The 13,521-nt window shown below is 46.3% G+C and overlaps 1 protein-coding gene across 1 annotated transcript in view; it reads left to right on the forward strand.

Moving 5' to 3' along the window:
* Positions 1-13,521, forward strand: part of LOC147121021 (ALK tyrosine kinase receptor-like) — a 970,192-nt gene that overhangs the window by 499,011 nt on the left and 457,660 nt on the right. Inside the window, exon 5 of the mRNA XM_085977636.1 lies at positions 6,276-6,407. Within this exon, the coding sequence (XP_085833762.1) occupies positions 6,276-6,407 (132 nt within the window). The remainder of the gene's footprint in view (positions 1-6,275; positions 6,408-13,521) is intronic.

Below are 13,521 nucleotides of genomic sequence, written 5' to 3' on the forward strand. Positions count from 1 at the left end.
CACCGTACAATATCCACTTCCGCGGATTGAAGATATTTTCGCCTCGCTATCTGGAGGGAAACGCTTCACTAAGATCGATCTGGCCCAGGCGTATCTGCAAATGGAGGTAGAAGAAGCATCAAAAAAATACCTCACAATCAACACCCATAAAGGTCTCTACCAATACAACCGGCTGGTATTCGGGGTAGCATCAGCTCCGGCTATTTGGCAGAGGGCAATGGAACAAGTCCTGCAAGGGATCCCAGGGACCCAGTGTTATTTGGACGACATCCTGGTCACGGGCGAAAATGACAGTGATCACCTTGCCAACCTGGAGCAGGTGCTCACTAGATTGCAGGAATATGGGCTCCGAGCTAACCGCCCCAAATGCAAGTTTTTTAGAAAACAGATCTCGTATTGTGGCCACGTTATCGATAAAGAGGGGTTACATAAGTCCCCAGAGAAGATTGAGGCAGTAGTCAAGGCTCCAGCACCGGAAAATGTGTCACAACTGAGGTCGTTCCTCGGGCTGGTAAACTACTACCATAAGTTCTTGCCAAATTTGTCTACAATACTACACCCACTGAACACCCTACTGCAAACTGGAGTGCCATGGAAGTGGAGTGACGAATGTAGACGAGCTTTCCAGAAGAGCAAAACACTAATCACATCGAAAGAGGTATTGGCCCATTACAACCCGGCATTACCAATTCGGTTGGCATGTGATGCGTCACCCTACGGCATTGGAGCAGTGCTGTCGCACAAATTCTCGGACGGCTCAGAGAGGCCAATAGCCTTTGCGTCATGATCACTAACCTCAGCCGAGCGTAACTACGCCCAGATTGACAGGGAGGCCCTCAGCCTAGTGTGGGGAGTGAAAAGCTCAATCACTATCTGCACGGGCAGAAATTCACCTTGCTGACTGATCACCAGCCTCTTGGCTCCATTTTTAATCCAAAGAAGGGCGTTCCGGTGATGACTGCACAACGACTACAAAGATGGTCACTTTTTCTAGGGGCGCACCACTATGAGATTGAATATAAGGGCACGAAACAGCATGGAAATGCTGATGGGCTATCACGCCTGCCACTGCCTACTGCGGAGGAAGCACCAGCAGTGGATCCTGTCGAAATATTCCATTCGACTATAGTTGAATACCTACCGGTAACTAACGCTTGTATCGAAAAGGAAACCCGAAATGACCCGACACTGTCTCGGGTATATGATTTGACGGTGAAGGGATGGCCAGCACATGGCGACTCACTGTTGCCAGCATTCTCGACAAGGAGAGAACAGCTGTCAGTGTGCCGGGGGACCTTGATGTGTGGATCCCGAGTGGTAATTCCACCCAAGTTAAGGGATAGAGTGCTCAATGAGCTTCATGAGGGTCATCTGGGAGGGGTAAAAATGAAAAGCCTAGCCAGGCTTATGTGTGGTGGCCGGGAATCGATAAACAAATCGAGGACCTGACCAAGAGCTGCCCAGGATGCCAGAAAGTCCAAAATGCACCACCACATGCCCCTCTACACCCATGGGAGTGGCCCTCATCTCCATGGCAACGGGTGCATATTGATTTTGCTGGTCCATTCATGGACTCAATGTTTTTAATAGCCGTGGATGCGCACTCGAAATGGCCTGAGGTCATCAAAATGTCCTCCACCACCACGGAGAAAACTATTGCAGTCCAACGGACCATTTTTGCCAGGAATGGCTTGCCAGAACAGATTTGCTCCGACAACGGACCACAGTTTGTGTCCGAAGAGTTACGGAGGTTCTTGAAAAAGAATGGGGTAAGGCATTACACATCCGCCCCGTATCATCCAGCCACAAATGGATTGGCTGAGAGGTTCGTACAAACCTTTAAGAAGGCAATAAAGGCTATGTACAATGACAGCATTCCGCTGCAGCACAAGGTGGACAATTTCCTATTCGCCTACCGGAATGCGACACATGCAGTCACCAACCAGGCCCCAGCCATGATGTTCTTTAACCGAAGGTTAAGATCTCGCCTGGATTTGCTCAGACCAAACGTATGAAGAGATGTTGAGAGTAAGCAATTCCAGCACATCCATGAGAAGCCAACAAGGAGCTTCAATGTAGGGCAACCAGTCTTGGCCCGCGACTACCGAACAGAAAAATGGCAGCCAGGAACGATATGCACACGGCAGGGCCCACTAATGTACACAGTGGACGTTGGGGAGAGCATCGTGAGACGCCATGCTGACCAGATCCTAGAGTCACAGGAACAAGTCAACCCCATGCCTCGCCCATACGTACCTGGTGGTGAACCCGACGTACAGGTCGCATCTACCCCAGAAACAGTAGCATCGGAAGCTGATGAACCAACCGACGACAGGGGGCCAGAATCGCCTCCGCACCAAGAGCAAGACACTCGGGGAAGGCGCTATCCAGAAAGGATCAGGAAGCCTCCCCAAAGACTGAATATATAAATAGACTATTTTCAGCTAATGTTGCATGTTAAAAGTGTTAATTGTAATTAGTTTGATATTTAATTGTTAAATGAGTGTTATGGTACTGTTAATCTAAAAGGGGAGGAATTGTAATGTATATACCTTTAAGGGGGGAACTATGTTTTACAGCTCATGTATACTGCAGTACCGGCAGTGACCACACCTGTATATAGCACTGAGTAGTAATCTGTACAGATCAGTTGCAGTGTGAGCCACGTTGAGTAAACACCTGTTGTACCGTTCTCCGCAGTCTGTATCTTATTATACACGGACGCAACACTTGTCATTGTACCTATCATCTCCGTGTGTATGCCTTTCTTCTAAAGGCCTCCTCATCTGAGTCCTGTGCAGCAGAACTCGCACGTGAACTCACCCTCCGGGGAGCTGACTCCTGAGCTATCCTTTCCTCCTGGTCTTGCTGCAGCCCGCTCATCCCCGGTGCAACATCCTGTGCAGATCCCGCTACTATACTAGCCTGTAAAGAAGGTGTAGTGCCAGTATCTGAGCTGGTGCCTGCGGGTGAGACATGCAGTGACGTGGTGTGTTCTTCATCCTCCTCTTCTGCCTCGCTCTCTATAGTATCCTCAGGGACAGGCTGCTCAGGTGCTTGCTCATTATCTGAAAGCATAAAGGCACAAGAGTCGGGTTAAGCTGAGGGGAGGGGGGCAGGAAGGGAGAAAGGCATGCATATAGCATGATTAGCTGGAAAGTAGGAAAGGCTTGTGGGGTGAGGGGGAAGTGGGATGTGAGAAGAAGGAGTGGGGATGAACATACTGTTGTTGCTCCCAAGGGGGTCAACGTCACCGGTGGCCACAAAGCCCACCACCTGGCACCCAATAATCTGCAGCACTCTTTCCTCCAGCTCAGAAAGTGGCTGTGTGTCAGGTTGTCCCTCGCCTGTGCGCTCCTGCTCCCTCCTGTTGTGAGCGACCTTGGCCTGCAAGAGAGAGGAAAGTGTGTGAGTGAGTGTGGAGCAATGGGTTTGGGAGACGTGCCTGCCATAGTTGAATAGCTGTCATTGTGTGCAAGGTGTGAGATGTGGGTGTGAGTGTTGGTAGGTGGAGATTGTTGGTGGGTGAGTGCTGGGGGTGTGGTGCTTTGGGCAGTGTGTGCAGACTGAGGTTCAGATGGTGGTATGTAGCATTTGTTGAAGTATTGGCTCACCCTGACCACCCGAGTGAGGTCGTTAAATTTCTTCCTGCACTGTGTGTGGGTCCTGGGGACCACAGTGCTGCCCAGGACCTGCTGGGCTGCCTCCCTCCCCATGGCGCGGAAGACTTACGGTGAGGGCCTCCATCTCTCCACAGCGAACACCAACGCCTCCAATACTTGGTCATAGAATCTGTGAGCTCTCTCCCTGGGCTGTTGATCTGCCATAATGACACCTCCTTCAGTGGTCCAGTTCCTTTTCCTTAGCCTTCTGCTGCTTGCAGAGACAGCTGCAGAACCAGCAATGCTGAGAATGAGGTTCTGCAGCATCTGAACCTCCCCTTTAAGAACTGGAAAGAGCCTGTGGCAATGATGACTAGCGATTAGACTGCACCTGAATTTGCTTAGCGATTTGAGTCTAATGCCACTGAGCTAGGTCATTAGGGCTTGATTTTGCACACCCACTCTTTGAGCGATAACACTGAATCATTCGTGCAGTGAGATTCATTAACGCCTGGTGCTAAATCTCAAACTTTTCAGAAGTTAGTGCCCATTCCTGGGCGATAATGAATTTCGCCCCCATTATCTGATCATTATCACATTGCTGTTTGTGGGTCCTTGCTATGTGCATATTGGCTACCACATTTCCTACATTACAGCAGTAACTACACTTCAAAAGCACTTAATTTGCTGTAAAAGCGCTTTGGGATATCCTGAAGTCATGAAAGGCGCAATATAAATGCAAGTCTTTTTTTCTTCTTTGTACAATGTGCAGTTAACTACGCCCAGGACTGACAGAATCTCTGTTCAAGTCCTCAAATGAGGAGCAACATTTGACTGAGAATAGGCCATTTATCTTCTGTACCCAGTCCCAATAAACACCTGGCTCCCATGTTAGCTGATATTGTAAATGGTTACCCCTTCTCAGGCACCGTTACTCTCCATTTCAAAATCACTGTCATCACTTCCCTCTTCAAAAACCTATCCTTAAACTCACTAAAGCCACAAGCTACTGCCCCATCTCCAACCTTACTATCCTTTCCTGTGTCCTTGAATATGTTGTCACCTCTTAGATCCATGGCTATCTCTCTTACAATTCCATATTTGAATCCCTTCAATCCGGTTACTGCCCCTTCCACAGCATCGAAATGGCTCTAACTAAAGTCACAAACAACATTCTCTGTGCTAGTGACTGTGGTGAATTATCCATCCCTTCGTTGTCCTCCTCAACCTCTCTGCAGCATTCAGCAAGTACAATCACACCATCCTCCTTCAACGCCTCTCTTCCGCTGTCCAGTTCAGTGGGACTGCCCTCACTTGGTTTCATTCTTACCTATCTGATCATAACTAGAGCATCTCTTTTAACGTCTTCTCTTCCCACTCCCACACCATCACCTTGGGAGTCCCCAAAGGGTCCATCCTTGGCCTCCCTCCTCTTCCTCATCTACATGCTTCCCCTTGGCGATTTCAGCCACAGATATAGGATCAGCTTCCAAACATACGCTGATGGCATCCAGCTCCACCTCTCCACCAGCTCTACTGCCCCTGTGTTATCAGACTATTTGTCTGACATCCATTCTTGGATGAACAATAATTTATTCTAGCTAAACATTGAGAAGACTGAAGCTATCATCTTCAGCCATCAGCACAAACTCCATACCATTCACGTCCCTGGTCTCTGTCTCAGACTGTTTACAACATTGGCATCTGGTTAATCCCAAAGTCAGTTTCTGACCCCATATCCTCTCCATCGCATTGCCTACTTCAACCTGCATAACTTTGTCCGTCTCTGCATCTAATCTGCTACTGAAACCTTCATTCATGCCTTTCTTATCTCCAGATTCAATTACTCGAATGTTCTCCTGGATGGCCTTCCATCTTCTACCCGACATAACCTTCAGATCCTCCAAAACTCTGCTGCCCTTATCCTAACCCGCACCAAGTCCCGCTCGCCTGGCATTGCTATTGTTGGTGAATTACATTGTCTTTGGGTCCCTTAATGCCTTAAATTAAAAGTCTCATCTTTGTGTTTAAATCTCTCCATGGCTTCGCCCCTCCCTATCTCTGTAACTTTTTCTAGTCCTCGCATACATTTTGTTCCTGTGACCCCGGCCTCTTGTTCATGTCCCTTCGCCCACCATTCATGCTGTGTTTTCAGTTGCCTAGGTCCCATGTTGCCTTGCTTTGGAATTCCCTCCCTTAACCCCCTCCACCTCACTCTCTTCCTTTATGCCCTCCTTTAAAATTCTCCTCTTTCACCTGTTTTTCTTTAAGTCTCTATGAAGCGCCTGGGGGCAATTTTCTATGTTATGATTGTATATAAATGCAAGTTGTTGTTCCTATTGTACACCTAATGTTTCACTATTTATAATTCGTGTGATTTCCACCTACTTAGATCAGTAGTGTAGATGCTGTCATCTTATTTTGAAGCCTTCTTAACAATATTAACCACAGTTATACTCTCATAATCTGTGCAATTTGTTTCCCCTTTTAGGTTTCCTAGATATACATAATCAGCAATAATAATATAGGTTTTGGGAAGTGGTGATTCTGTGTCCTCTCAAAGGCAACACTGTCACAATCATCTCACTCTGCAGAAGCTGTACAATAAAGACCTATCAATCACTCACGTTATGGTGCATTTTATGTACAATTCCATTTGTGGTTGTATTTTAGGTCCTTTGACAGGCTCTAGGACAACACTCGAGGGATCGTTCATTTGTCAGAACGGGGATTCTATTAAACTGAGGCAGCTCTGTGATTTCAGCAACGACTGCAGCAAAGCTGAAGATGAAGGAGCAGTGTGCGGTGAGTTCATTCATCATTATTTCACGTGTATGCTAAGGTCACTGTTGATGCTGTGTTAGGTGTTTAAACATCTGCAGATCTGCCATTTTGTTAGACAGTGGCAGAATATTTTTGGATTTAAATTTATATTGGTTGATCTTCTTGAGAGTAAAATTACATCTATCCATCTGTATAAACATTTGGAGAGAGTCCGTCACACTTCAAAGTATTAAAAACACTGAAAAAAAGGATAGCTATTTCATGCTGTTTTTTCTGAATCAGATATTTCTAAACACCTTTGATTCTGAAAACTTCCTTCACAAAACAAGAATTCAACTCTCACTGACGTCAGGTTGTATTTACTGCTAGAAATTATACTTTGAGATCTTAAAGGAACAGGCTACTTAAACACATTTCCACCTTAGCAGCAGAATAATATGTTGTGTATTCTATGACATGATGTTTCTGTCATTATAAAATAGCACACCATCCAACTTACCATGAGCAACAGCACAGGAGATCTGCGAGTAACACTGGCACTACACAACAGATCAGTCATAACCCCAAATAATCTTCTTTCAGTTTTGGATGCTGACTTGCTGTGCATTTCCAGAAATCTCTATTTTCATTACTGATTGCCTGCATTGATTGCTTTCCTTTTTATCCACACAATTATGTTACGTATTCCTCCGCATTCAAAGCACCCTCCGCAAACTCTTACTTAACCACTCCGCAGGTTGTAGATTAGTTTTTTGGCAACTCAATTTTGTGATTTTTTTTTTTCCTTTTCTCGTTAAGCCTACCTGGCTAACATTCAGCTGAGAGGCAGGCAGGCAGCACTCTCCTAGGTCTTTGCCCATGCTGCTTGGGAGCCAGGTTAACGTGCTGTCTGACTTTCTCCCTCTATTCTTGTGGGAAATCACCTCATGGCTTCCCATGATGACCAGGTGGACTGATTAACCCTGTAAGAAGTGATAAGGTACTCAAGTGCGTAAGTGTGCAAATTTATAAGCATGAGTATGTCGAAACTTCTACACTATTTTGTAATCAAGTTTTGTAATGAACATAACTAGCCTCCTGAAACGACATAGCCTTAACATATGTATTGGTGCTGTAGGTAATCTAGAGATAAAGCCATCTAAAATGGCTGCACTATTATAAGATACCTTACACTGTAAGGCTACTGAAGGTAATCTGGATCCTACAGTAACTAAAGAGAAACTGTGGAGTGATGCACAGTACCAGTCTGGCCAATTAAGGGAAAGCCGGTGTCAGATGACGTCAGTTGATGACGCTTCATCTGCCGGTTTTCTTAAAGGGACATGAAACATTTATTTTTGACAGTGTTTGACAACATTGAGGTGCTGTCAAACACTGACAATCACTGTACAACGGTGAGCCCTTTCACCCAGGCTCTCCAATGACTCTCTGCTTAGGATAAAACAAATGGCAGCTGCAGGTGAGTGCACAGAAGCGATCTGTCACTTCTCCCAATGAGGTGAGGCCACACAAACACTTCAAAGCTTGTCACCTACAGAAAAATCTAAACACATTAAAAATGACTTTCCCAACATTTCCTTACCTCTGATACTCACCAGTGTCCCATTGCATCCTTCACACCACTCCTGCAGCTGTCATCTATACACAAACATTACAACAGACCCGCAGCATGCCTCACTTACCCTGGTGACGTTCCCCGACATCGGGAAGCCCGCAGCAGAAATCACGAAATGGGAAAAAGCCTCTTAACTGCCTGTTAACTACCTGTTAACAGGCAGTTAAGTGGCTATAATCCTCTTCCCGCCGCTAGGAGCTGGGTCCCTGCGCAAATCGGGGACCCGATTCCTGGGAAGATTGGTTGGAGGCAGGTTGGGGACCCGTTCCCATTCTTTTTGATTTTCCCCGCAGTCTCGCCTCCAACCCCGCCTCCTCCAGGCTGGTAAAATCCAGCGCTTTGTCTCCATGTGTAGAGATATAGGGGAAACAGTTTGTCCCCTTAGCGCCTCCTGTTAGTGCCAGTAGATGACGCTAATGGCGCGCTAGACCTGTATTACCGAGGCGAGGCAAATCCAGAGCCACATGCCAAATCCAACCCCCCCCCTCCCCCCCATAGCGCCACCGGTAAGGGGTATTGCCAGGATTGTCAACGCCAGGTAGATCATAACGTCAGTGAGTGTGGAACGCTCACCGACCACCCAATTTGCAAAATTGATTCTCGCCACTTACCTCACCGCCTGGAGTAAACACTGACAGGGAGAGCTGGCGTGCAGCACCAGGAATCCGGCTCCAGGGACGTTATTTAAAGGGATCATGAGTAATCACTCGCAGCTGTCAGGTTAATGCAGTTTCAGTAGTTTATTTGTTAGTTTCACCCACTACAACACTTTCATTCAATAATTTCAAGGTTCTTTTGTATCAGGAGTCTTCTGGCAGCTAAAAAGTAGTTACATTTATTCTTCAAAAATTCAAACTGCTACACTTGGTAACATTAATGGGGGCTGTACTGGCATGCCACCTCGCCCTCCAGGATCTACAGTGGAAAGAGCGTAGGCAGTGAGAAATACGGGAACATGTGCGCAGAGGGAGGAGGAGGGCCATCAGGGCTCTCACCAGGAGGCCTTACCCTCCGAGGGTATTCCAAGAGCACTTCTCCTACCTTCAATCAAGCGAGGAGCAGTGTATTAGAAGGCTTCACTTCACCAAGGAGGTGATCATAGAACTCTGCCACCTCCTGCAACCAGACCGCGAGCCTCAGTCCAGGGTGACCACAGCTCTCCCAGTGGCAGTGAAGGTCACTTTGGCCCTCCAGTCTGCAACAGGAGACATAGCTAGCATCTCACACTTTGCCGTCCATCGCTGCATCCGGGAGGTCACTGAGACTCTCTACAGCTGGAGAAGGTATTACATTGGCTTCCCCATCACCAGAGAGAAGCAGGACGAGTGTACATGTGGCTTTGCCATGATAGCGGGCTTCCCCTTGGAGCAGGGCACCATCGACTGCACCCACATAGCTTTGCAGGCACCACATAACAATCCTGAGATCTTCCGTAACCGCAAAGGCTACTACTCGCTTAATGTGCAGTTGGTGTGCGACCACACACAGTGAATCCTCAATGTCAATACCTGCTATCCTGGCAGCAGCCACGATGCCTTCATCCTGCGCCAGACTCCCACACCAAGCTCGATGGTGGCTGCTCGGAGACAAGGGCTATCCGCTCTCCACCTGGCTCGTGACTCCCCTTCGCAACCCCAACACTTGTGCCCAGAACTCATATAATGAGAGCCATGCCACCACCAGGAATATCATCGAGCAGACCATCGGCTTATTGAAGCAAGGTTCCGCTGCCTTGACCACTCGGGAGGAGCCCTCCAGTATTCGCCAGAGCAGGTGTCCCATTTTGTGATGGTCTGCTGCATGCCCAACAACTTGGCCATCATGAGGGCCCAGCCCTTGCTAGCAGGGATTGCAGGACCACCTCAGGAGGAGGACGAGGCAGAGGAGGAAGAAGACGAGGAGGAGGAGGAATAGGAGGGAGGGAGTAGGCAGCGAGACCATCGGCCTTCTGGACAGGCTGTCCGTAACCACCTCATCAGTTTCCGATTTACATACATGAAACTCCAGATCTGCATAGTTCAACACATCCCCATCATACAATCCCTGTCTCATGGCATATCACAGCATTCTCCTGGGCGCAAAGGTGAAATGAGAGAGACTGCAAAATATTCCAAAGACCATTAATAAATTTATCTGTAAACATATCTCACACTTCATATGAATTCTAATAACTAATGACCCTTGTGCCTGCCATCGTTGAATAACTGTCATTATGTGCAAGATGTGGGTGCAAGTGTTGTTAGATAGAGATTGTTGGTGGGTGAGTGCTGGCGGTGTGGTGCTTTGGGCAGTGTGTGAAGATTGTGGACAGATGGTGGTATGTAGCATTTGTTGAAGCATTTACTCACCCTGACCACCTGAGTGAGTTGGTTAAATTTCTTCCTGCACTACGTGTGGATCCTGGGGACCACAGTGCTGCCCGAGTTGTACTGCGCTACCTCCCTCCACATGGTGTGGAAGACTTGTGGCGAGGGCCTCTGCCACTTGCTGGGTAGAGCAGCGCCCTCTGTCTCTCCACAGCGAAAACCAATGCCTCCAATGCTTCATTGGAGAACCTGTGGGCTCTCTCCCTGGGGCATGGACCTGCCATGAGCACACATGGTTCAGTCCTCTGGCTCCTTCTCCATGTTCTGCTTCTACTTGCTGAGGCAGCTGCACAGCCAGCAATGTGGAGAATGAGGTGCTGCAGCATCAATGAACCTCCCCTTTAAGTAGTGAAAAAAGCCTATGGCAATGATGAGTTGCGATTAGACTGCACCTGATATTGGTCCACCCTTTAAGTGTAACCCCAATGAGCTTGGGTTTTAAGGCTTGATTTAGGACTCTAATCATTTTATTGAGCAGTGAGCACGAATTTTTCGTGCAGTCTAAAGCATTTGTGCCTGGCGCTAATTCTCCAACTTTTCTACTGACACCACCCATTCCTTGCCTATAACAAATTTCTAGCTCATGGTGTCCTTGCCGTTTGCCTATGTTTTAAATTCCCTGCAGATGTTATAACATTCCACACAGTTTCAGCCACATATGACCTTGCTTCCCAGGCTAGCTGTCTGCTTTTTAATTAATAATTTTGCTGAGAAACACTTTTAAAATGTTGGTAAAGAGAGGCCCAACGCCATTTTAAAATCTAACCGCTTCTACCCAGGGCATACTACACTAGTTTTAAAAGCAAGATTATTCAAGCATCATTGTGCATTGCGTATCAGTTACATAATAAAAACAATAGAAACTCAAGACTATAACTAATAATACTTATTTTATTTAGTCCAGTTAGTTAGTAGGGAGACTCAGAAATGAAGATTTCCCCCTTTCTTACAGGGTGGAAATTACTTTGAACTTTGAACATATTTATAATTCTCCAATAGAGATGACTCGCATTTTAATTTTACGGCTAACCCTTTGGTTAAAAGTTGCAATAATGTACCCTTTGCTCCATATATTTAGCAGATATAATGCATAGAGGCAAGTGTGAATTATACACCTAACCTGACAGTTGTCATGTGAGTAATGTTGATACTGAACATGGCAGTCTTCCCCCAACAACTGCCCCTTCCTCCCCTCCCCACCCACACGGGCTCGTTGACATACATCCAGATTTACCATTCTCGTATAACTCTGTTGTTTATAATGTAGCTCTTCACCTTCATAATGAAAAGCCTTTATCCAGGATAATCCCCAAGATGATCCTCATCAGAAGGAGAGCAATGAAGATTGAGTAAACTGTTAAAAATTGAATCTGCTTCCAAAAGGAAATTAATTTATGAATTTTATTATTGCCCTAAGTTACATCAATTGAAGCAAATATATTTGATCAGCCTCATCAAACATTCTCAGTAACTCCATATTCCTGTAATTCTAGTGAGCTTGCTTATTTAGTTCAGCAATGAAACATTTTGAAAACACTCATGCAGAAATCAATTTCTGCTGATAGCTCTGGTATGAAAATTCATAATAATATTATCTGTGAACTAATTCCTAATGGAATCATAAGCACTTTGAAAAAAACTTTTTCTTATTGACGTTTCTCATTTTTGTCTGCCTTTTTATTGCCACTTTGTTACCTTTTCATTGCCTTCAGGTTGTCATGTCTCTGTTAATGAAAAGCGTATTGCTTCTTGTCCAACTTACAGAAATACATTTTCTGTATAGAGATAGACATTGCCAGTATCGCTAAAAGACATGAGGTAGCACTTACTAGTTTTCCTGGTGTGCTAGTCAACTTTTATCCTTCAACCAACACTATCAGAACCAATTAAACTGATCATTTATCTCATTGCTGTTTGTGAGACCAAGCTCAGCACAAATTGGCTACCATATTTCAGTACCAAACATAAAATGATTACATTTGAAAAGTAATTCATTGGCTGTAGGATGTGCTTTTTTATTCATTCTCGGGACATGGGCATTGTTAGCTAGGCCAGCTTTTATTGCCCATCCCTAGTTGTCCTTGAGATGGTGGTGGTGGGCCATCTTGTTGAACCGCTGCTGTCCATGTGCTGAAGGTACTCCCACAGTAGGGAGTTCTCGGATTTTGACCCAGCGATGATGAAGGAACAGAGATATATGTCCAAGTCAGGATGGTGTATGACTTCAAGGACAATTTGGAGGTGATGGTGTTGCCATGCATCCTGCTGTCCTTCTTCTAGGCGGTTGAGATTGCGGGTCTGGCAGGTGCTGTCAAAGAAGCATTGGTGAGTTGATGCCGTACATCCTGTAGATAGGCTACAGTGCATTGATGGTGGAGGGAGTGGATGTTTATGGTGGCGATCAAGCGGACTGCTTTGTCCTGGATGGTGTTAAGCTTCTTGAATGCTGTTGCAGCTGCACCTATGCAGCCAAGTAGACACCATTCCATCACACTCCTGGCTTATGTCTTGTAGATGGTGGAAAAGCTTATAGGAATCAGGAGGTAAGCGCTGCAGAATATCCAGCCTCTGATGGCATTTATGTGGCTGGTCCGGTTGAGTTTCTGGTCAATGGCCACCCACAGGATATTGATGGTGGGGGATTCGGTAATGGTAATGCCATTGGGAGGTGGTTCGACTCTCTCTTGTTGGAGATGTTGTTGCACATGTGTGGTGCAAATGTTACTTGCCACTTATCAGCTCAAGCCTAGATGTTGTCCAGGTCATGTTGCTTGCAGGCATGGATTGCTTCATTATCTGGTGAATTGTGAACAGCCCCACTTCTGACCTTATAATGGAGGGAAGGTCATTGATGAAGCAGCTGAAGATGGTTGGGCCTGGGACACTGCCCTGAGGAACTCCTACAGCAATGTCCTGGGGCTGAGATGATTGGCCTCCAACAACCACAACCATCTTCCTCTGTGCTAGGTATGACTCTAGACACTGGGGAGTTTTCCCCCTAATCCCCATTGACTTTAGTTTTACTAGAGCTCCTTGGTGCCACACTCGGTCGAATGCTGCCTTGATGTCAAGGGCAGTCACTCTCACCTCATTGAGGATGTGAAACGTACTGTACAAATGCTTGGTCTTTCTTTCTATTTGGTTTCCTCTTTTA

The sequence above is a fragment of the Somniosus microcephalus genome, chromosome 3, assembly GCF_052327205.1.
Source record: "Somniosus microcephalus isolate GS21.2 chromosome 3, FLI_Smic_1.0, whole genome shotgun sequence".
Classification (NCBI taxonomy): Eukaryota; Metazoa; Chordata; class Chondrichthyes; order Squaliformes; family Somniosidae; genus Somniosus; species Somniosus microcephalus.